Source organism: Leuciscus leuciscus (assembly GCF_965113295.1).
Source record: "Leuciscus leuciscus genome assembly, chromosome: 3".
In the NCBI taxonomy this organism is placed as follows: Eukaryota; Metazoa; Chordata; class Actinopteri; order Cypriniformes; family Leuciscidae; genus Leuciscus; species Leuciscus leuciscus.
In genome coordinates, this window is record NC_138727.1 from 30943259 (window position 1) to 30968940 (window position 25682).

The 25682-nt window shown below is 36.3% G+C and overlaps 2 protein-coding genes across 2 annotated transcripts; one reads left to right on the plus strand and one right to left on the minus strand.

The window, feature by feature from the left end:
• Positions 1-1020: 1020 nt before the first annotated feature.
• metap1d (methionyl aminopeptidase type 1D (mitochondrial)) lies at positions 1021-15343 on the plus strand. The gene is made up of 10 exons (XM_082164782.1): positions 1021-1094; positions 4054-4217; positions 4954-5103; positions 5214-5362; positions 7452-7494; positions 7597-7760; positions 9908-10005; positions 10491-10538; positions 10661-10739; positions 11978-15343. Exons 1-10 carry the CDS (start codon positions 1055-1057, stop codon positions 12054-12056), a joined length of 1014 nt encoding a protein of 337 aa, XP_082020908.1. The 5' UTR covers positions 1021-1054; the 3' UTR covers positions 12057-15343.
• Positions 15344-15660: 317 nt separating this feature from the next.
• Positions 15661-18510, minus strand: dlx2b (distal-less homeobox 2b). Its single transcript, XM_082164783.1, has 3 exons — positions 16793-18510; positions 16514-16698; positions 15661-16348 (listed from the first exon to the last, which is right to left on the minus strand). The coding sequence occupies exons 1-3, from the start codon at positions 17112-17114 to the stop codon at positions 16022-16024; spliced, it is 834 nt and encodes a 277-aa protein (XP_082020909.1). The 5' UTR covers positions 17115-18510; the 3' UTR covers positions 15661-16021.
• Positions 18511-25682: the final 7172 nt, after the last annotated feature.

Genomic DNA, 25682 nt, shown 5'->3' on the forward strand with positions numbered 1-25682 from the left:
AAAAAATGACATTTTGTAGTTTTAATACTGTGGAAAAAATATTATTTGGTTACAGACATTTTTATTTATTTTTATCTAGTTTATTTATTAATTATTTAAATCAAATTTCGTTCATTAATTATTTTTGATCAATTAGTTATTTATTTAAATCAAATAAAAATATTGTAATCAAATTTAGTTATTATTTGGTTCGTTTAATACAGTTTTTTCAGTGTTTTTCTCTAAACTTTTCCAAGGACCCCCTATCACTCCCTTTGCGGCCCCTGTGGATCCCCGGACCCCAGTTTATAAAACCCTGATCTATGTGATTCATGATCTATGTATTTTATTCATGCATTCTTACCAATTTAAGCTTCAAAAACAGGACAGATCTTACAGAATGGTATTATCGTATAGCATTCAGAGCGATAATCCTTATATTTAACAGCTATGCAGCTGAGAAAATACCATGATATTATTCAATCACAAATGTCTTTCTGTCTTCTGAATCCCAGAAACGTCCATTATTGTTTCAGCTCTGTCTCAGAAGTGCAGGTCTGAGGTCTGGGGTCTTGCCACCAGCAGGTGCAGAGCTGCTTTGACCTCACACCCCTCATTTATGTTCCCTGGGCCTTGGAGCATCAGACCCCCTTTGTCTTGACTCTTTTCACACACCATATAGCCTACACAATGTACAAGCCCTCCAGATAAAATTGAGGGTTATTATGTATGGAAATAAGGCAAACATGCCTGCTTAACAAGTTAACACAAAGTGCTTTTTGTTAAGCATGCTCACTAGGAGTCTGTGTACTAAAACATTGATGCAGCTGGCTTAAAAAATCAGAATCAATATTTTAGCTAAATGTAGGGATTTTTCCCTAGTAGTCGACTAAATTCTGGAATATGAGTGACATCGATTTTATAATAAAAAATAATTACACGTCCACACTAGGGTTTTACATCACTAGTTAATTTTGAATTAATAAATATACTGTAGGCTATGCAAAATAATCTAACGTGAAGACGCGCCCTACTGTTTGTTTTGAAGAGCACGTGACTCTCCTCCGTGGAAAACATGGCTGCGCCCTGTGCCGCTCAATGCTTTTACAGAACAGGTAGGTTTACAGGTTCATTTAGGAAGAGGTAGACTTTTCTGTCTAAATTGTAGAATATAAATACTCATTCGGACGGTAAGGCAAGCCAGTGACTCAAACGAGACAGTTTTCGCTCATGTCTTATTATTTTTAATCGCTTATCGTAAGTGTAATATGAAACCCAGAGCCGCGCTGTTTTATAAGCTATAGTCACCATAGTGGGAAATTCAGTTTAGTTGTTGATTAAGATGGGGTTTTCAGCTTTTACATTTGGTTCTTTCAAGTAAATCTTTAACAATTAAAAATAAATAAGTTTAATTTGCTTACTTATTCAAGCACTATTTACTGTTCCAAGACTAGACTATGGAAAGGCTGGACTCATGTCTTGGAGCTCTTTATTGTTTGCTGGTTTGGCAGAGTCGTTGTGGGTCCAGTAGAAGTAAATAGGGAAAGTAGCATTACAACTCTCGCTGTCTTTTCAGCCATGGCATTTTTTTTTTCTTTTAAATTTAAATGAATTATAACCCAAAAGTGAAATGTTATGACTTATTTCATCCCTATAATTTCTAAGTGGTTAAAATAACAGTGTTACAACCATCCATGGTCTCCCCTACAAAAGTCAGTTTTCTGAAAAGGAATCTGACCTTCACCTTTTTTCAGTAATACAATCAATAGCAAAATAAATAATAACCAAGCAAATACATTCACCTCATATTTCTGTTTGAGATTTTCCCATTTATTTATTCGATAGTGTTGACACTTATTGTTTTCAAGTTTATTACTAAAGAATGTTTAGGACACAATAATAAATACAGTAGAGACACATAAAATGATCCAGTTGACATGACAATAATTATTAATAAGCATGAATTGGAGCAACTGTTTTGCCATAGGTAAAACAAACAAAGTAGTTTGTCTTTTTTACAGCATTAATCATTAAGCTTTCTTGACATTAATTATTTTCTTAATAACAAATAAAGAACTATTGATTGCTCACATTTCCACCATGTTTGTAGTTATGAAGTTAACCATCACCAATTATAATAGACCATCCAGAATTTGTTTGAGGTACGCTAATTCCAATCTAGCATACTGATTAGGATATATGGTATGTGAATTGGGAATGGTCACCTCTGGGATTACAGAGCAATTAATGGAAATGCACTGACATTAAGATTATCAGATGACATTGATATACTGCAGTCCTGAAGGAAGGATTATATATTACAGCTAAAGCACCAGAATAAGTCTAAAGTCGACCACACACATACACACAAAGGGAATTCAGAGCAATCCACATCCTTGGCCACATCCTTTGCTCTCTGCCACCCAAATTGTTGTCACTACACACACCCGCTACCCCACCCTGGGTTAACCCACTACTGCCTTTATTCTAAACCCCCCAGCCACCCCTCGCTGCTTCTGAGTTACTCCCTTCATCAGTGGTTTTTTCATCTTTGTAACTCAACCCCTGTATAACTGCACTTATTTTGGGCTTTTGACCGCAGTGTCTTCAGAAAAAAAGTTATTTCTTTTTTTTCCCCTGTAGACAAACCTCTGCAGTCCTTGTTGGTATGAGTTACAACATGGTTGTTGATGTATGGTGGTGAATTATTTTCATATGTGGTTCAGATAAAAAATTAAGCATCATATTATGAGAGCATCATTGCATGGTGTAATTGTTTGGACTATTTGTTTACATTGCAGCTGTGTTGTTCTTTTGAGAAAGGGAATGGGTTTGGGACATGATTCACAGAGTCTAAGCAAGGAATATTTGTAGACCTTAATTTCACTTGGCAAAATTAATTTGAAAATTTGGTTGAAATGCCCTGCAATGTCATCAAACACAGACAACACTTGAGTCACACAAATATGAATATTATGATATACTATTTTAGTGTAAATAAATATTATGAATTACCAATTTCTTATATATATATATATATATATATATATATATATATATATATATATATATTTATGTATATGTGTGTGTGTGTGTGTATATATATATATATATATATATATATATATATTTGTGTGTGTGTTTGTGTGTATTCTATATAATTTAATTCATCAATGTGAATTTTCTATATCTAAATTAGTGCTGTGAATCAATAAAAAATAATAATTAATTGCACAGGTTTCTGTAAGTAATCATGATTAATCACACTTAACATTAAAATTGGTAATCATAAATATATTTTCAAATTGAAACTCTAATGTAAAAACTATGGAAGCTTATTTCCGCCACAGAATAAAAAAATAAAAGTAATTGCGACTTTTTATCTCACAATTCTGACTTTTTTCTCGCAATTGTGAGTTTACATCTCGCAATTCAGACTTTTTTTCTTAGTTGCTTGATATGTGAGCTATAAAGTCAGAACAAATGGTGAATTGCGTGAAGAATTGGGTGATATAAAGAATATGAACTAAATAATATATAAAGAGTTAAGTGATATAAAGAAGAATTGCATGATATAAACTCACAATTAAGATTTTTTTCTCAGAACATTACAGAAGTGAACTTTTTTAACTTGTTAAACAGCCAATATTAATCACAAATTATATATATATACTGTATGACTATAGGACAAATAACAGTTAGGAAAAGACACCTTTTTAAATGAACATACGTATACACACAAACACACGTTAATTTAAATTTTCTTAACTGTTATTTGTCCTATAGTCATAATTATGGCATTGTAATGGTCACATCTGGTGTACTTTATATAGTGAAATAAGCTGGTTAAAAATTCCAACAGTTTTACCTTAAAAAAAAAAAAAAAAAATTCCACATCCTATGAAGAGATTATCGATATAGAGTCTTGTTCCATACAGTATATCATTTGAAGTGCCCTTTGGACTGAACATTTACACTCACTATAATTTGGAATCACACTTGATAGCCGAAAGAGAGAAGTAATCTTTGCAGTGCACTATCACACCATTTGTTCATCTTTTTGGCTGTGCATAGGTGGTTCAAGTCTGCTACAGAGAGTAGCACAGCTGCCCATCTGCCACAGGAGCTCATCTGGTGCCAACCAATGCCCACCTCGCCGATGCTTCTTCTGGAGGAAATCAAACATTTCCAGTGTGGTCCGGCCTGCCATAGTGCGCCCCTCTTATGCTGTACCCAAGGTAATCAATGCATCATCAAATGACACTACACCGGTGAGTTTACACTACACCGTTTTCAACTACGCCGTTTCAACAGCGGTTTGGGGGCCTGAAAACACAAACTTTTGAAAACTGGTTTCAAAGTGAACGTTTTTGAAAACGATTCCGTTATTGTCCTGGTGTAAACTACAAACACGCAAATTTGTGAAAAGGGTGACATCATGCGCATGGTATTACATGTTCGGTCAGTCTATAGACATGTAGTTTTTCTTTACAAAGTGACCTTGCCAACTACTGGCCTGGCAGCATAATACAGCATTTAAAAAAAAAATTGCGGATCCCTGTATGGATGGTTTTGACAACGTTTAAAAGTTGAATGTTGATTATAGTCACTATGAAATCAAAATTGACAAATTTATTATAAATGATTTATGTTAACATTACAATTTTTATTTTATTTTTTTATTCATGTGTAATCTTTAATAAAAATAATTTCCCCTCCTTCTTGCAACGATAGCTCTTCTCTTGTCTGATGAAGTGTTTACTGGCGCGAGGGTGGGACAACCTGTCACTCACATGAGATCACAGCTATAGAAAACCACAATGATCCAAACTATTCCTTACGGACAAAATCGAGTCTCGCCCTACATTTTTCTTGTTCGAGAAGCCGTTTCACTCAGATATACATCTTAATAGCAAAGAAAGGACTATCGCAACTTTTGATGCCAAATTTGAAAAAGACTTGCTCTTTTCTCAGCACATTCAGAGGCCGGACTATGTGTCATCCAGCAAAGTGCCTGAGTGGCCAGATTACATAGAGATTAAAGATGAGGAGCAGATCCAGGGATTAAGAAGAGCGTGCCAACTAGCCAGACACGTACTGCTGCTGGCAGGAAAGAGTTTGAAGGTATACTCTACACTTATCTGAAATTTGAGACTGTAACATTGAATAAACTTGATGTGACATGTCCTTGAATTGTTATTTGCAGACACCTCACAATATTGTTTGTTTGCCAGGTTGGTATGACGACAGATGAAATAGACTTTATAGTCCATCAGGAAGCGGTTCGACACAATGCCTACCCCTCTCCTTTACATTATGGGGGGTTTCCGAAGTCAGTCTGTACCTCTGTTAACAATGTAGTATGCCATGGCATTCCAGACAGGTAACTCAGTGCTATTAAATGTGACTGCTTTGTTGTGACTGAAAGACTATAAATTTGTCTGTTAGTATATGGGTCAATGGCATAGAACAGGGGTACTCAATCCTGCTCCTGGAGGGCCAATGTCCTGAAGAGTTTATGTACAACCTGCTCCAACACCTTCCTAGAAGTTTCTAGCAGAGATACGCAGCTCTACTATTGGAGAAAGTCCAATGGTCAACTTGGATCACTTGTGGCTTGATAACATTATAGCCTTGACGTCACTGAATCGTTTTCAGAGTTGTATGACAGTCAGTCACTGTTTGCGAACACCATAGAAATGAATGAGAAGTGTCGGAACTGAATCATACCGATTGCAAAATTGTTTGTGAAAAAATAGCATTTTTTTGTTGTAAACTCCAAATATATATCTCACTAAAAAATAAATATTTAATGGCCAACATGTTACTGGACAGGTAGTCAATTCTTGTAGTGATGATCTGTTTTCTCACAAAAGCAGTTTATTCAGCATACTGAAGCCTCACCTCTACTGATATCCAACCTTGGAGGCTCTTTTTCACACACTCAAAAGTACCTTGATTACCTGGTTTAGGTGTGTTTAACTTAAGTTTGGACTGGAGCTAAACTTTTCAGGACATTGGCCGTCTAGGTGTAGGATTGGGCATCCCTGACATCAAATATCATGACTTTTTTTTTTACAAATCTAGTTTAATGCACATGTGCCAACTTCTTAAACATGTAGATTTAGACTTTGTATTAATTTTGGTTTCAAACTGTTATACCAATTTCAATAAAAGTTTGAATTGAGTAGTGTAACCATCCAGTAAAAAGTCATATTTTACTTTTTATTATAAAATAAACTTTTTGGGGAGTCATGTGACAAAATAAGTCATGTAACGGATTTAACTTTACCTTGTCGTAAAAAGTTATCAAATTATCTGACTTATTGACCTTGATACAAAAGCTGTGTCCCAATTCAGAGGCTACATCCTTTGAAGGCCGATTGCGTCACAGCGGCGTGACAAAGGATTACATTACGTATTATTATGTACAGAAATGGACCACTGTAAACATATTTAGGCAGGTTGTGAACCCTGTTTTGTTTTCAGACAGTTAAATAAAAATGTCAACAAAATCCAGGCCTCTGAAGTCTAAGTCCTTTAAATGATGCAGCCTCTGGTACACAGTTAAAGTCTTGAATTGTTTTCTGCATGTTGGTCACACCAAATTTTTCTGCATATATCTGCATGTTGGTCGCACCACATAACTTTGATTTTGTGAATAAATGTTTTTCAAATATTACAAAGCACTGAAACTACGAACAAATAATAAAAGACTATGCTAACATATTTAACACTTAAGGTTATGTTTTCAAGAATTATTTTACTGAGGATTTTTTCTTCGCAATGATTTCAGGACGGTTGTATCACCCTGACATTTTGTATGTTATTCCCTAAAAAAGCTCAAAATGAATTTTTATTCAGAAATGAAAAACATCAAGCCACGTCAGTTCTGGCTGGTCTCGTTAGTCAAGCTCGCATCAGCTGACTCTCAACTCATCCACGTCTACCTATAGGAATAGGACAACTATCACTGTATACATATATAAGCTCTTTCAGTATTATCAGCAGTTATTGCGTTTCTCAGGAGCCAATTACCCTCCTCCATCCCCAGCTCCTCCTCTCGTCAGTCAGGATTTGGCATTCTGATTCCCCTTTGAATCAGACTAAAATTCTCTAATTATGTTGTACATTAAAATTAAATAATGAAATCTGCAATACAATCCTGTTGTTTCTGTTCTGTTTACCCTAAGGGGGGTTATTGCTGCTCTCCCTGCTCTTATCCATGCTAGGCTGCATGGATGTACAGGGAGTTCTTGCCCAGAACAGAACCATACCACCAATCAAAACTGTATGCTAATTGTCAATCGTATTTGACGATAGTGGTCCTGACAGAAATTCTTATCATAAAAGAATGTATGAATTGCATCTTTAATGTATTTTTGAACATCTTGAATTAGTGAATGAATGATATTAATACAACAGTCTTGTCTTTGACCCATATACAGACAATATTGTTTTTAATTTTCTAGTCGGACATTGCAGGATGGAGATATCATCAATATAGACGTCACAGTAAGTTCTCTCTTTAAATTGTTAGTTAATTGTTGTTATATTCCAATGAAGTTCTATTTCACGCATCTGAGTATCTGTAAATAGTGGATTTGCATTCTGTAGGTTTATTTGGAAGGTTACCACGGTGACACCTCAGAGACATTTCTGATTGGCTCAGTCAATGAACAGGGGAGGAAGTTAGTGGATGTGGCTCGTCAGTGCAGAGATCAGGCCATCGCCGCCTGCGGACCAGGACAACCTCTGTGCGTCATTGGCAACACTATAAGGTTCGTTCCCACACTCATCCCAGTTTGCATTGCCGGTTGAATTCTTAACAGCATCCAGCACCTTCAAGATGTGTTCTTTTATTCATTACATTCACCCACTTGCTCTTTTTTTTTTTTTTTTTTTGTTAAAAATAGCACATATAACCCCTAAACCTCTCTGTTATCCCTCTAGTGCACAAAAGTAGAAAAAAGACAGCAATCTTGCCTTGTCAGGCTATGAAGCCCTTATTTGATAGTGTAGTGTCTGAAGAAGGACTACACAGAGTTAATGTATTTCTCAGTGAGCTCCGAGCAAGCAATTACCCAGAATGCATTGGGGTTTTTCCTGCAAAGGGGTGTAAATTACAGGTTAGTTTGTCTTGTTGGATGTGTGCATGTGTCCGTGTGTGTGTGAGAGAGAGAGCGAAGTAAATTACAGGCTTGCTCCTGCTGTCTTTGAGAATCGTAGACTCTGCCAGGGTGGATTCAGCTCCCCACAGAGACACGAAAAGATCCGCAGGAGCCTTTTCACAGAGAGAGGACATTCTCAATCACTCACATACAGTACAGACACATCTTTAACAGCATCTTATTGACTTTACACTTCTAATACAAAGACATAAATCTGCAAAACATCAATTGTAGAGATGCTGAAATTGGTTCAAGGTCAAAACGTGTACCTGACAAAAGTGTACTGTGAATATTTTATTATTTCTACTTTAATTTCATGACATAAATGTGTGTTTTTATATGTATCTTGAAATGAATACATTTAGGTGATTAAATGTGAGGATTTCCATGCATTTTGTGCAGTGTAGCAATAGATATTCCTTCTGTGCCTGAGGAAGCAATGCTTTTGTTGTCTCTCTCTCTCTCTCTCTCTCTCTCTCTCTCTCTCTCTCTCTCTCTCTCTCTCTCTCTCTCTCTCTCTCTCTCTCTCTCTCTGCGTAGGATTCTGAGCCTCTACAGGGACATACACTGTTATTATATACACACAGAGGGAACAATTACCTCTCCTCAGGAAAAAGCACTTAGACCTCTCTTTCACTCCTTCTCTCCCTTTTATTTTTTTTCATGCTGGCACCCTGGCATCCTCTCTCAAACTGTCTCTTTGCATTTCTTTGTCTCTGTCTTTTATTCTTTTGTCTTTTTCTTTTTGTGTTATACACCTTCTTTGTCCTCTACCTTTCCCCTCCCCGAATATAAAAAAAAACAACTATTCTAGAATGTTTCTAGTGTGCGTTTCAGACACTGTAAAAAGCTGTCTGAAATGTTATTTACATGTAGGCAACATGGTTAAATTTGACATGTAGAAGGCAACGCCCTAATTGGGTGTAGACTCGTTGGTAAACCAGAATTATTTGACCCCATGTGTACATTTACTTTTACACTTGAAGGTTTAAAAAAAAATGGAAATGACATGGAAAAAATTGTCATCAATTACTCACCCTCATGTTGTGCCAAACCCATAAGACTTTCGTTCATCTTCAGAAGACAAATGAAGATTTTTTTAAAATGAAATCTGAGAGCTTTCAGTCCCTCCATTGACAGCTACACAACAGACACTTGACGCTTCAAAAAGTTAATAAAGAGATCCTATAACTAATCCATATGAATTTAGTGGTTTAGTCCATATTTTCTGAAGAGACTCCATTGCTTTATATGATGAACAGATTGAATTTGTTCATTGAATTGATCAGCATTGATCAGTAAACACAAACCAAAGTTCAACCGAACCTGATTGGTTCTTGCAGAGGCTCAAACGTGCTGCGCGACACATGAGAATGAACCTCATTGGTTCTCGCACATCAAGCGAACATACTTGAGCTTCAGTTTATCATAACTGATGTGTGCATTGATGAATGTGTATAAAAGCCTAATTCAGCCTGTTCATCATATAAAGTGATGATTGTGTTTCTTTAGAAAATTTGGAATAAACCGCTCAATTCATATGGATTAGTTCTTTATGAACTTTTTGAAGCGTCAAAGTGGAAGTCTGAGGGTGAGTAGATGACAGAATTTTCATTTTTGGATGAACTACCCTGTTAATTGTTTAGTAGAAAATTTTATCCAAAAGAGAAAAAATAAACGAGCAATGTATCATACAGCAACCAAGATAAACTTGGCTAAAAATAAATCATAGTATTATCTTTGTTTTTGAATTACAGCAATATAGCTCATTCAAATGGATTCCGCGTGTGTCCATACTTTATCGGTCATGGGATCGGAACTTATTTCCATGGTCATCCGGAGATATGGCATCATGGTAAGAGTTCAAATTATTTAACGTATTATTCATTCATTGTGCTTAATTCGAATCTTCATTAGCCTTGATTGGCTGGCTTAAAGGGATAGTTTACGCAAAAATATCTTGTCATTATTTACTCACCCTCATATGATTCCAAACCTGTATGACTGGATATTTTGAAAAATGCCTCAGGTTTTTTTTCTTCTTGTTTTTCTCGTCCTTATAATGGAAGTCAGAAAGGTCCAATGTTGTTTGGAAACTAATGTTGTTCAAAGTATCGTATTTTATGTTTGTGCAGGTTTAGATTAATATAAAGGTAGTAAATGATGACAGAATGTTCCATTTTGGGTGAACAAACCATTTAATATATATCTAAGCTTTACTTATTTAGCGATTTAGTTTTTATATTATTGTAACTGTATGGATGAAGTGGATTGACGTGATCAGCAAAGATGTTTTACCCTTATTATCACCAGGGTTCATACTATTTTTCTCTTTTACAGCCAATGACAATGATCTACAGATGGAAGAGGGCATGTCCTTCACCATAGGTCTGTGTGTGTACCGATCGTTGTTTTAGATCACAGAGAGACTGACAATTATTGAGCACATCAATGGAAGCATGAATTTGTAGGATTTTAGGAAGTTTAACCATCATATCCCATTTTTCCAGAACCCATTCTTATGGAGGGATCCTCAGAATTCAGGATCCTGAGTGACAAGTGGACTGCTGTATCTGTAGATGACAAAAGGTGTGGTTACATTTTTCCACCCACAGTTCTTTCACCACCTTTTTAATGAGAACCCAATGCAGCCATTTACATGTAGCCTACATTAATCATTCATTACTTCATGCAAGAATAAGTGGCCAATTTCTATTGAGAATCTTCAAGAACTTTGTTTCTATTGGCTGTTGACATTTAGCTCAGAAAGACTAAGTACCCTCAGAATTTGAAGCACACAGAGAGCTAAGTGCTCTGCTATAAACTTTCCTTTAACAGCATATATTTCACTGGAGAGCACTCCAATGTTAATTGCAAATGAGCTGATTGCCCTGTTGGCAGGTGAGAGCAGAGTGTTACTACTTGGTCAGTGGTTGATTAGAGCTCTGATTTTTAAGTAATTATAATATGTATGACGTAATATGCATTATAAGAAAATGGATATTTACATTCCTTTCTTTAATTCTACTTCTAAGGCGGTGGTTATTAACCTTTTTGACTCCAAGGCCACCTAAGTCCAGTTGTTTGTGATTTTCTGGATAAGGATTTTTTTTTTTTTTTTTACATATATCTTATATTTCTATATATTTCTATCTGACAAAATATTTTAGAGCTTGGCATAGCTAGAAAAATATATATTCATAAAATGTATAAAAATGCTCATTGAGTTTTATTTTTATTTAATTTTTTTATGACAGCTTACATTTAGAATTTTTAAAAGGAAAAAAAAACAATATCACAATCTCATGGCAGTTCGTAACTATTTTACATTTTGGCAAATTGGTGGCTATTGAGTATGAATTTGTACAATCTCATTTTCCTACGTTCTGCTTACGCCCCAGTGACGGGTATATTTGGAGGCTGGGTTAGAGGTGGACCATGCTTACATTTTTCTAATAATCATACGTTTTTGTAAGATTCACACAAAATCACCACCTTGTAAAATAGTTCGTTTTTCCTGTGAGGTTGGAGGGACCTGGTTGGGGGACCAACAAGTTTGGGGGGAAAAAAGTTGTTGAGGGGTTAAATTAAAATATCTTGATTTTTAAGTTGTTTTATCTTGATATTTAGTTATTTTAATGCTTGTTAAATCTTTTTTATAGTAATTTTAAGGCCCCCCTTAAAGTGCCTTCTTAGAAGTTTGCTGAGGCCCCCTAGTGGGACCCAGTCCACTGGTTGAAAACCTGCTCTATTAAGTTGGAAGACTGAATCTCTCAACATATGTTCACCTGTGTGTGTGTTCTCTTGTCTTGTGTGTTAATACTCAGATCGGCACAATTTGAACACACGGTTGTCATCACCTGCGATGGTGTAGAGATTCTGACTAAACTACCAGATGAAGATTGACTGGACAAGAATTATGGAACATCTTGAAGTGTGACGTGTGATCTGGAAGTTTTTAGAATAACAAGCTGTTATTTAAATAAATGTGTTTCTTAACATGTAGACAATGTATTATTTTATTAGCTTGACCAAATGTCTTATTGAAACAGCTGTGCAGCTCCATTAATGGGTTTTTACATCTTGAATTAATGGGTTTAATTACTTAATGCATGTAGGTTATTGTGTTATGAGTTTCACAATCTCTTCACTGTTCCAAACTCTTTGGTTTCTGATGTCATCTCTGACAGAACTCATTGAAAGCACAGGGAATGAAATGTCATTATGTCTTATTATTATGGCGGGGTTTCTCCGTACATCATCATATTACTCCGCAGTAATGTAGTTAGCGCTGTGGATCTCTCGAGAGGTGATTATATTTATGGGCCATGGGTTACCGTATGAGCCATGTGTAGCTTATCAAGAATACCCTATAATTATATCTGCTTCACGACATCATTCGGAGACTGCGTATGCTGTCTGACATTTGACAGAGTTTGAATTGTGCTGCCTGAAGAAGTGCGCATGCATCCTCAGTGAAAATAGCTGTGTGTCCAGTATTACAATGAACTATTTGAAGTCAGAAGAAATAAATCATATTTTACAAGTAGCCTTCGCTATTAAATCGCTTCAAAAACACGTTGGATGAACACAAATGACCAGAAAGTGCGTTCAGGTGAGCACGAATCTCGAGCCGACTTCCATTCTGGGCTACATCTGTTTAGTGGTTTTACAATTCAACTTAATTACACTGTGACCCTTACTATAGTTAATCCGTAGGTTCGTTTGCTATGCCATCTGGGAAGATTCCTGCTTTTGCTTGAAAACGTCCGTATAGGTCTATCTAGGCTAAAGAAACGCGCAGTTACACTTAAATCACCTATACAAAAGTTGTGTCCTTAATAATGTAGCCTATATTAAAATACATATTATTTTCAAGAGATAGGCTATATTATTAGGACTAGATAACAGATTTAAACGTGCATGAATAATTAGCCTTCGTGTAGCCTACGTCTTTATTTTTAATAAGGCTATGGCAGCGCGGATGGATTTTCAGCCTTTAATATGAAAACACATTAGCGTAAAATACATATAGCCTTTAAAAAAAAAAAAAAAAAAAATCTAGAAAAGTCAGATTATCAAGATGATGTAGCCTACTATGTTACATTATTAGCTATTATTATTAATCATCATAATAATCTGTAGGCTATCTGTTGAAGGTCTAGCCTATTTGTGATTTGATCACACTCTGACCGCACATGGTGCCTCCAGCCTTTCTAATCTGCTCATTAAATCGAATCATAATTGCAGCCATTTAGTTTTTGTGCATCCTCACGCATTTTCCTCTGTCTGTCGCAATTACGAGCAATTTCTGGCGCTGAGGGAATCTTTTCAGTCGGACAAAAGAAAAAGGGAATAGGCAGGGAATCAATCAGCTTTTTTTCTGATGATACAGCATGCTGAACCGTTAGCAGGTGTTGTAGTCTGTCACGAGGTTCCTGATCCTTATATTGACCTTATACATTAGCATTTTCGCTCACTTTTCGTTTCAGCATTTTCTTTCCGAATTTTGTGTTTTATTTACAGCATTTCATTATATTTTCTTAGTTTTTGAAGTTGAAATATGCTATTGCTGAATAGTTAATAGCCAGATGCGGTTCTTTGATTTCTCCTAAATCTTATAGCTACAATATAATTGTGGTCATAGGAAAGGAAAGAAAAGAATAGCGAGCAAAATGTTTGCAAATCAAAATGTTTGCAAATTTTGCGTTACTGACAGGCCACCCAGCGTGTAAACCTTTGCTTAATTAGTCTACAAAAAGCTTTATCAAAAGTTATTCAAATGAATTTTTTTAGAAATATTACAAACACCCTGCTTCATGCAGATAGCTTTGAATCCAAACGGAAGCAGTCATTTGGACTGGTGTGGTTGCAAATATAGCCCTGGCATTTCAATTACTGCCAGCTGTGAATGTTGACATAAGGAGTGAAGCAGAACGGTTCAAATGTGCTACAATCATGGTCTTTGAGTTTGAGAATGAGAATGAGATACCCCAAATCAGAATAAAAATAGATGTCTTTTTCAATAAGAATCAAAGAATTCGTAGCCTGTAACCACGATGCCCATATTTAGAAAAACCACGGAAGCACAAATGAACCTCAAAAGAAACAAATCATAGAATATAAACAATTAGTTACAACAGCCCATGAAACTGTATTCTTTATAAATAGATGAGTAGCCTAAACTTCGGGAATACTGATGATTATGCTGTGTTTGTTTGTTCGGTCAAGCTGATTGATTTCTTCCTGTTATAGGCGTATTCTTTTCATTATGTTTTACTTTTAAAATACAATTGACTGTTTTTAGATAATAGCCTACAAATGTTTTTGAATTTCAGAAATTAATAATAGGTTCATGACATACAACATAAATATTCCACTTGACTTGAGGGCCAAATCGTCCAATAAAGCAAATATGCAATCTACTGTTTGTAATATGTATTTGCCATACTTATAATTACAGAAACGTTTAATCCCAATTTCACAATGACAAAAAGGTTACATGGACTAGATTACAGAGACTGCAGAATATGCAAACATGGGCAAAGCCACATTTGAACTTGAAAGTAACACTTGGGCAAGTGGTTGTATGCTTTGCCCTTAGAGTAATCCGGATTTCCCACCTATTACAGTAACTATTTTAGTTCCAAAAATATTGAACGTGACCATGTAAAGACGTGAGGCAAGCTATGAGAACTGTGTGTCCCCGTACAAGAATAGCTCAAGGCTGTGCTGGAGCTGGAAGCGAGGGCTCGAGGAGAATGTTTCCAGGGCGGTCTGCTTGAGGCGGTTTTATGTATTTTTTCTCTGGTTGAGTGGCGTTCATAAAACGTCTGGAAGAGGAGTGAGCTGACTCCAGAGAGTCTGGAGTGGGAAGAGCCCTCGCCGCACGCGGAACGCCCTCGCATCTCCTTCTGCGCATGCCAAGACGCGTCTGAATGCCAGAGGTAGAGGACACCTCCTCACCAATTTCTTTCTTTTTTTCTTCTTCTTTTTTTTTTTATTTTTTTTTTTTTAATTTAACAAAGGATTAAATAGAATTCGATTCGTTCAACCGAATAATCACACATGCATTAAAAACGCTATGCTATGCACTGAAACAGAGATTGTCTATGCACATACAAAGTCTGCATGGTCTGTAGAATAATGTTTTCTGCAAACCTTTGCAGCCATCATTTCTTAATTTCTATATATATATATAAAAAAAAAAAGAAGTAGATTAGTGCATATGAACCCATGTTCTATTTACGCAGAGAGCGTCCAAAATGTTCACACTTAGGCCTATAGTTTCATTCACATGATTTGAGCGTTTTAAAGAAAAAAGTTGCCATAGGTTCAACGAACGGACGTGGAAATATCAACACACACGGTTACATGCCAGTTGTACGATCCTTCACGACACTTTTACGATCCTTTGATAAGATCAAGTATCATTTTTACAGACAAAAACCTGATAAACCGTGGGTCAATGAAAACATCCATAAGCGATAATCAAAGAACGAAACGTTAATTGATAGTAAAACGCACATTTAATTATGACTGCAGGTTGTATAAGCATTTTAATAGATTTATCACTAAACCTGTAGGCCTATATTCTGTACAACACACGAAAAAGGGCTACCCGTTTGTACTTGGAATGTGAAATAAACATCTGATTACCTCTTTCAATTGTACTATAACGAAAACAAATAAATAAATAGAAAAATAATTTAATGTGCGTTGTTCGAGCGCATCCAAAGTATTCCACAGCAAACATCTTTAGCAAACCCAGCCTGAAAATAGATTTTAAAGTTAATGTTCTCCTAAAATACAAGTCCAGTGACACGATAGGCCTATTATTTCCTCCTACAACAGGTGTATTCAGTCCTCTGTTAGAATATGGTCCCTGCACTCATTGCAGAGCTGTGATGAGGTTGTATTAAGGTACTGGGCTGTAGATGTGTGACCGTATTCGTGGAGGAGTACCATGAATAGTTTGTCAAGAACGATGGGGCAGTGGTGTTTGGTGGCCCCGCGGGCTGCTCTGAAACCGTGTCCGCGTCGTTCGCTGTCTGGTTCGGAGGGAAATCCCAACCTGCCTGTGGTGGAGGAGTGTTAGAGGGAGAGTCACCGGATGCAATCTGCTGGTCTGCTGGAATCTCGCCGTTTTTCCACAACTTTTTGAATTTTGAGCGTCGGTTCTGAAACCATATCTTCACCTGTGGATATTCAAAACAACGCGCAAATCTAAGTTAAAAAGGCAATACAATTCCAAAACAACTAACACAATTTTGGACACATGTGTAAAATGAAAATAAAAGTAGGCTACTACAGAAATACAGTCTACACATTTCATAGCAACAAAAAGAATCTGCGCTTTTGACCTGGGTCTGTGTGAGGCCCATAGACGCCGCCAGTTCCGCGCGCTCCGGGAGCGCGAGATACTGGGTCTTTTGGAATCTGCGCTGGAGAGCCGCCAGCTGAAAACTGGAGTAGATGGTTCGCGGTTTCCGGACTTTCTTTGGCTTTCCATTCACCATGCGCACCTCCGGTTCACTCTCTTCCTTCTCTATCAAAATGAACCACAAAATTGTCATTAGAAAATATAAGACGACAATGGAAGTAAAAGAAAACGACGTTTGGGAATGCTGAGGTGGTCTTACCCGGTTCGGTTGGTGTGGGTGAAGAACTGGGTCCATACGTTCCATAAGCGCCATAGGAAGAAGCAGCATAGCCTAAATCATAAGCTTTGGGGCTGTAGTGAACATTACCCACTGTACCAGGATGATAGGAATAAGATGCCAGTTGTGCGTACGCTGTCCCTGTGCAGTGTCCTGTCTGTGCACTACTGTAGAAGCTGCTGTCGGTCACAGTTGACACCGGCAGTGTTGGGGAATCCTGCGACTTGTGAACGGTACTGAAGCTGCTCGAGGTAACATGGTTTGAATGCATATCCGAGCCAAGGCTATCCAGAACAGCGGTCATTTTTGCAGGAAAAAGTAAACTGAATTTAGGCTACTCACCGTGACCACTTATAATGTTCAAATTCTGTAGGCTACCTCGAACAATTAATCGGTGAAACAAAAATCACAAAACTTATAAAGGTAGTTCGTTTTGCCTCAAGTCACATATCCATGGTTAATAGAGGGTTTGAGCTCCGCGGCGGTCTCTGCCTTGGAGATGCTGACGGGCGGGCCATATACTGGGCGTCATGTGGTAAAGCGAACCAATCGCTTCACAGGCAGTCCTGTCTGTGCCAGCTGAAGGAAGACCTTTGACAAGTCGAATAACAAAACATCTTGCAGCTCTGGTCTTAAAGGTCTTTTATTTACAAAAAAATATCTACTAAATAAATTCAATAGTCCAAAAACATCAGCAACATATGGAAATTTTCAAAAAGAGACTATAAAAGAAAAAATTAAAGACTATAGGCTATTTATTTTTCCAGATGGAAAAAGCCTTTAAATGCACAGGAGTTTTTGCTTTCTCTAAAGTTTTAAAGACATAAAGCACGTTCCTTTCTATCCTTAGAACGTTTTGGCGCAGATAATTTAATTAAATGTGATTGATTTATAATTGAAGTTTCTTGTTTATAGGGAACCTTGTTAAGATGCCTGAACCGTTAACCTGGCAAATGGAGCATTGTGCATGTAAATTACTCTATCAATAACCTACATTTAGACATACTAATGGTCTAAAAGTACTATCGAATGAAGCTTACAGTCTTGATTAAAGGGATCTATTTCTCCATTGTTGAGAAGCACGGTTTAACTGGAATGCCATCTATCGTTGAAATGTTGTCAGTGTATCTTACGGAAGCAGTCTGCATTCCTCTGACTAATCACAGACGGCGCCAGTCTACTCACACCCACAGGTGCGCAAAACAGCAATTATTGCCCGGTAAACACCAGGGATAAAGCGCGGAACCAGCCCTATATGATGCTCTGTCGCGCCAAACGCCTCGTACACAGACCTACATAGAAAACTACCTCAGTCACGAGAACTGGCAATTTACTAAGTATTCTGTCAACTCAACAAACTCTGTGGCCTAAGCTTTGCCAGCTGTAATCCTCAGGTGACTCTGCTGTGGTGCGATTTAAAAAACAGAATTTTGTCATTTTATAAAACATTTTAAACTAAAAGTATTAGGCTATTATAATAGCATATTGCCTGTAAAGTAGCCAATAACATCGCATAAGTGCCGTCACTCGATTAGATTATAAATTTTTTTTCTGAAGGATGAAGAATTGGATCAAAATATAGGTGGTCATTAGGCCTACTATGCAGCATTGCAGCTAATTACTATATACAGTTATATGGATATTCAAAAGTTCGCAGTTGAAGTCAGTCTGTGCTCTTTTCTGCTCAGGTCAGGGGTCTCATTTAGCCTATAAAACTGTGCCTAATGCATCCTTACTTAAAGTGTACATGCGCCCGAAAGTCAAAAATGGCGTACACCAAAAAATATTCAAGACTTATAAAACCGTGCGTACGCCAGAACCTGCTCAAAATTCACTTTATAAATCCCAGTTAGCAAAATATTGTGCGCACATGCATCTCCTCCCCGAAATAACCATATATGGAGCTTACAACGCCTAGTTTTACTATGCATATCCTCATCTGCATATCATTTGCATATGCATATTCATCCACGTGATACCATGTTTAACGGTAGGCTACAAGACATTAGGGAAATATGAGATACGGATGTGCCGTCACATTATATAGCTAAAAATAATTTAGTAGCCTATCCTTGCCTTGTTTTTGAATAAATAAATCAATAGTGTAAAATACATTACAGATGATTTTTTTTTCCAATCTTTTCCACTGGCCAAATAGTAGGCTATTTTTAATTTATTTATATTTTTAATGGAAACAGATAGGCCTTGTTGTGCATTATTTGCACGAAAATATTTTCTCAGACAATCTGCTGTTATCATGATAAGCAATTCTCTCTGTAGTTAAAACATTAAAACACAACATGCCACAGGGAAAGTGTTCAAAAGCATCGCATCCACTACAAATATTTATTGAATATAACAATTTTTTTTTGTAACTTCTCAGTAATGATTTCATGTAATTTAAGTGTTTACAACTCGAGATTGGCATAAATGTGTATATCAGAATTAAAACATAGTTTAAATCATTCTTTTATTTATTTAAACTGTTATTGTGAACATGCATTGGATTTATGATTAGGACTCATAATGAAGATTTACGGTTTTCCTTCATCTGCCGTTAAATATGCGCCAGTTTCACTAAACGGCCCAACGCGCTCGGTGGCGCGGACATTTAAGAATGGATGGATGTTTGCTTCATGTGATAGGCTTGGTGAGTGAAATTATATTTGTATTATCTTGCTGTATGTATAATTTTCTTAAAATGTTCTGTCTAAAAGTGACCAAAAAGCTCCCCATCGGTGTCGCCAAACTGCTCCGTCTCCAAAACGTTCGTACGAATGGGTCAGAGTTTGCGTGCAGGTGCGCAAATTTTCTCGTCAAGTTTGTTTTTATTAATCACAACGTATGCGTCTGAAGTGTCGTACGCCTCTTTCAGGGCCAGTTTTGTGCGTACGCAACGGTTCTAAATGAGGCCCCAGGTGTGCAGGTGACCAGTCGTAGAGGGGACCTCTGGCGCCCTCCTGCGTCTTTAAATGTGAAATGGCCTTTTTAGAGATGTCTTCCGCAGTAAATTCACCCCAAATTTCCACGCGGAGTATGCATATAATTATTATCAATAATATTTTTATTATTTTACCTTTTTATCTTTCTTAGGAGCAGAAACGCTTTATTTTATTTATTTACAAATTTATAACAGCCACTAAACAAATCTGAGTATCCAGTGACAAGATTATAAGGTTATATGAAATGGGATAAATAAAAGTTAGGTTTTAACTTTAGAAGATAACAAAAGGTTCTCTGAGATTTTGTGTGAATGCAATAACACAAAAGGACCTTTTTATTTAAATTGTAGCTGATGGAGTTTGGACACATCATATCCATAACATCTTGTTATATTTAGCGAATTTATGTATTATAAAATGATATAATGTAAAATAAGAATTATGCCATTTTTATTCAAATAAAAAGTATGAATTTTATTTTATTTTAAAACTGTTTAGCTCATGCAACTGAACTACATTACTAAACACAAGATGGCACTGTTTCCTTAAATAACCTACTTATTCAGGCAATTGTGTTTTTACTGTGCATTAGATGAAAGAGGTCATATAGGTTAAGTATAGTAATGAACAGGAATTATTTAGATTTAGGAACACATTAAATACAAATATCAACTATATGTTACAACAAACAGGCCTACACTATTCAACGACCGTTTTTACTAAATCAAATGCAGAACAGATTTCTTTTAATCAGTATCACAAACTATATGCAATGACATCCATTACCAAGAACCCAAGAGAGGTCACTTAACATAAAGCAAACATCTTTGCTCCAACAATAGATACACCTGGCTTTCATCAACATACATGTCAGCTTTCTTTGGAGAAGACCAAATCAGCAGTAGACAAAGTTTAGATAATAAGTACGCTCTAGGCTGTGTTTCCCTAAGTACAGTTTTCTTTACTTTGTTTATTCTTTTACTGTGTTCTCATCTGTTCAGTACTTTAATCATCTGTTTAGAGTTTGTTGAACTTTGTTTGGTCTACTTACCTTTCAAAATAAGTTGTGATTAACCCTTTCAAGCATAGAGGTCATTACAGTGGACAGCTATTAAAAAGCCATTTTCTTGCGTATGCATGAGCTTTGATGGCATAGTTGCACATCGACCACTACAGTGGACACTAGTGCATCATCCTGTATACACTGCCACCAAGTGGCAAGCCGTTGTATGTCAATATTTTTTCTTCTCCAAACCAATATGGTCGACGGCCATTTAGAAATACCAAATTGCTCCAGAATATCGATCCATTCCTTCTATGATACTCTTGCAGGTAAAACATTTTTTTTATAAAAAACAATTGTAACATCTACGGAGTAATATCTTTGTTACATTTTCCAAGTATTGATTTTAGATTGGTAGGACATTCTGAATAATCATCTGTCCATTAAATTGGACAGCATGCATCACTATATTTCAGCTACAATTCATCTACTTTGACTATTGTTATTCCTGAAAATACTTCATCTGCAGTTACTTTTTTGGCTGTAAATAAATTGACTGTGTTATTAGATTGTAATTTGCAGTTACTTCAAAAAAGTATTCTGATTATGTAATGCATGTTACTTGTAATACGTTACTTTACTCGTAACATCAAAAAAGTAATGCACATTACTTTTAACGTGTTACTCTACCTGTTACATCAAAAAAGTAATCTGATTACGTAATGCACATTACTTCTAATGCGTTTCTTTAAAAATGGTCTCTACATCCAGTGAAGCTACAACTCACCTCAGACTATGTAGATAATGCTTACGCTCATTATTAGCTGATAATTCTGATTATGCTCGAAATGGACAAATTTTGTTCTCTCTGAGAAAACCTCAGACTGCATTCTACATTGATATATTGATTTTTCAGACTGTGGAAAAACTAGCAATCAGGTGTTTTCAAATCTCTAAGTAAAATATGTATACCGTATAAAAGTATACCGATCTTGTTTTTCATGCCCTAAGAGTAATAAAAACACGGGGTTAGTCTGGTTAGTTTCCGGTTACATTCAGACTTACTGCTGAATATTAAATACAATGCCCTACACGCATACTAATATTACAAGAATATGACGCATTAGCTTTCCAGCTATCAAAATGACTCTCTAAATGGGCTGCTTCTTGTCTTAAACATGATTTTTTTTGTGCAACCCTGCTGAGTGTTTCTTAGTCATCATCCTCATTCACATTGTCCCAAAGAGTGTGAATTTCCTGTGGGTGTGTGCTTTGTGTTCTGAGGAAGGACCTGACAGCCAATACTTCTAAACAGATTCATTTGTGGATTCATAATCCCGATTTCCAGATTTTGTTTTATCTTGTTCCCCCTTGTGTCTCTTAACATAAGAATGTGTCTCTTAAAGTAAGAAGGGAATGTGTTGTGCCAGAGGATATACTATAGTGGAATAATGTAGAATCAAACAAACCAACATGGTCAGTAGTATTTTTTTATGAGGGTAACATTCCAACATTTTTCCCCCCAAATCCAATCCCTTTATACCCTTGATGTGACCTGCACACCTGTCAGTTGTGCTGTTGTGAATATCACTTCCAGATGAAGTTGATAGATTTGCTCATCTCATGTTCTCAGACGAATAGAATTTCAAAGTTCTAGAGGTCTCTGTCCCTCTGATGTATTCCCTCAGTGTGCAGCTAAGGGGTTTAAAGAAGATGTTGATATAAGAATATCCTTGATGGTCATATCAGACAGTCTTTAAACACATTACACAAACACATTTATGCTTTTGAATGATAAGAAACTAATATTAGTACACAAAAGCAAATTTTTTTAAGTCTGTGTGTACATTTTGTTTTGGGACAGCATGTACAACCATTTTTTAAAATAACTGGTAAACAGCCAAAGTTTCAGTCACAGGTCTATTGCGTAAAATGTTCACTGTTTTTGTTGAACTGCAATCAGCAGCTCAAATGCATTCTGAGAACAGAACAGAACAGAACAGAACAAGACGACCTGCAGGAGCATGTGAAAAAGAGAGCTGGAGGGCTGGGAGGAATCGAGGGGTGGTGAGGTTTGTTTGAAGATTAGGAGGAGCTGTGCAGGTGGGGCAATCCCCCATGTGAGTGTGTCTCTCTCTCTCTCTCTGTGTGTGTGTGTGTGTGTGGTTGGTTCAGGTATTCCATGTTGTGGGGACATAATGTCATTGTCCCAAAATTTCCCCACCTCGATAGTAATACCAGAAATGTTTGATCTTGTGGGGCCATTTTTTGGTCCACATGAGAAAAACAACTTATAAATCATACGAAATTATGTTTTTTTTTTATTTTTTTTTTATGTAAAAATCCTAAATGTTTTTTGTGAGTGTTGTTTTTAAGGGGAGGTTTAGGTTTATGGGATAGAATATACAGTTTGTACAGTTTAAAAAGTATTTACACTACTGGTCAAAAGTTTGAAATCAGTAATACTTTTATCAAATGTGACAATAAAGACTTACTTTTGTTTCAAACAAATCTGTGGATATTTTTCTTACACAAACGCATCGATTTGCTTCAGATGGCCTTTATTAACCCCCCTGAGCCATGTGGAGGACTTTTTCTTTCTTTCTTTCTTTCTTTTTTTCGTGTGGAGGACTTTTATTATGGATGGATGCCCTTTTGGGGCTTCAAATTTTGTCCTCCATTCACTGCCATTATAAAGCTGGAAGAGCCAGGACATTTTTTTATATATATATCTCAGATTGTATTCATCTGAAAGAAGAAAGTCATATGAAGAGTTCAGATGCAAAAGCCTCTAAGTGCCATCTGAAATTTTCTTCTAGAATGATCATTTTTATCAAGTTCGTATATTTAAGTTAAGTAATTTCACTTAAATGGCAATGAAAATTACCTGCTAATTGTCATTTAAGTGAAATTACAGAACTTAAATATACAAGCTTGATAAAAATGACCATTCTAGAAGAAATTTTCAGATGGCACTTAGAGGCTTTTGCATCTGAACTCTATATACCTTTGGTGAGTAAATAATGGGGTAATTTTCATTTTTGGGTGAACTATCCCTTTAAGAGCTGTTGGTGGCATTTCACATTTGGTAAAATACACTTGAACGAAAGTTCTTACAGATGTGTTCTGTATTACTGCCATAACACCCAGACACTCACATGAGGGCAACCAATTCATTTAGTTTTAATCCTCTTATTTTTATAATGTACAACACCATACCACAAATATTAATGCTAACTAAAATCCCAGCCTACAAAATTAGTAAGAATAACAACAATTTATGTGTGCTTGAGACGTAGTTGAATTTTAGGCAATTCCACTGTAAAGTTTTTTTCAAGGTAACTTTTGCTGTCTTGTCACTACAGGTTATATGACATACCTTGGATTCTGTTCATGGACAAAAGCTGTTAGCAGGATAAATAACATCCTCGTGTCTTCAGTGAGTAGAGGGAGAGACAGAGAACAACATTCTCCCTATAAAATCCACTAAAATCTTTATGAAAGCAGGAAAAGGAGGGCAAGGGTAACTACAGTAGCAAGTTACAAGTGAAATTAAATAAAGAAGAGAGAAGGGCGAGGAATTGTGTTGGTGTAAGGAATCTGGGAAAAGTTTATGTCCTGTCAAGATACAAGGGGTCATTTGGGATGATAAAAAGCAGCTGTTTTATTAACATGTTTTTTTATGTCTAAAAGGGATTTTTTTGTAAATCTCTATTGTGTACAACAGTAACATCAGAGACTACAAATAATCCCAACAGAGAAGTTAAAAATGAAGTTTTCTCAGAAATATACTTTAAATTGCACTTAAAGGGATGGTTCGGAGTAAAATCAACCTAGGGTCCTTTGCACCATGACCTCGACCCAAACACCCCCCCAGAAGCCTTTTTTCCCTTGGTTGAACATTATTAAAGTTAGAGCTTATTTAGAGAAATCAGCCGGATGGCTTAGTGCAGGCGCTAACGGATCCAAGGATGTATCTCGTTAATTACTCCACTAATAATGCCCAGAATGGTACCAAACTTATACAGTAGTAAAAATACGTTCTGTAAACGAGGCATTGGAAAGTTTGTAAGTGCATCAGGAGTTTATTTAAATGAACTCGAGGTGTTTGGCTCGAGGTCATGGTGCAAAGGACCCTAGGTTGATTTTACTCTGAACCATCCCTTTAAGTATACTCGACTTATACTGACAGAAAAGTCTAAGTATATTTGGCCTATACTTGTACAATATTTTGATCGATATATACTTAAAATTATAATTAAGTATTGTAAGTATGCTTAGCTTGTAGTTGTGTTTACTCTTTTGATTGAGTAGCCTATTAAATACTTTATTCACATAGTTTTACATACTGTCTTATAAACATTGTTTGAAGGAATTTACTTCAAATCTACTTTACTCTTCCCCAACCCAAGCAGTATTGAAATAGTACACTTACAAGTTTACTTCTAGTACATTGATATTAGTATACTTACTACATAAAGTATACTTAAAAATATACTTGAACTTTACTTAAGTATTCTTAATAAAATAAACTTGAAATATACTTCTTTTTCGTAAGAGTTTGCTGGAGGTTGTGATTGGTTTAGCACTTTCCTTTCCTTAATGGTGTCGGTGTGCATGATGTGTCTTCTGTAACTGTGGGTGTTAAGTATTCTCCATGGAAACAAAGCAATTAATTGCAAATAAAATACCATTGATCAGATTCATCCTTGCCAGAGGTCAAACACTCATGTTATGAAGTGTTTCATACAGTGAGTTGGTGTGAATTAATGCGTGTATGTCCCAATCGTCTCATTTATCCTCCTTTGCCTCATCTCCTCTCTCTCTTCTCCCTCCCTTTCCATTGCTTTATAACCTTGGTTTATAAACCCTCTGGGTGTGGTTCAAGCATTCGGAGCCCAGACAGTAAAAGTATGTCAGTGCATCT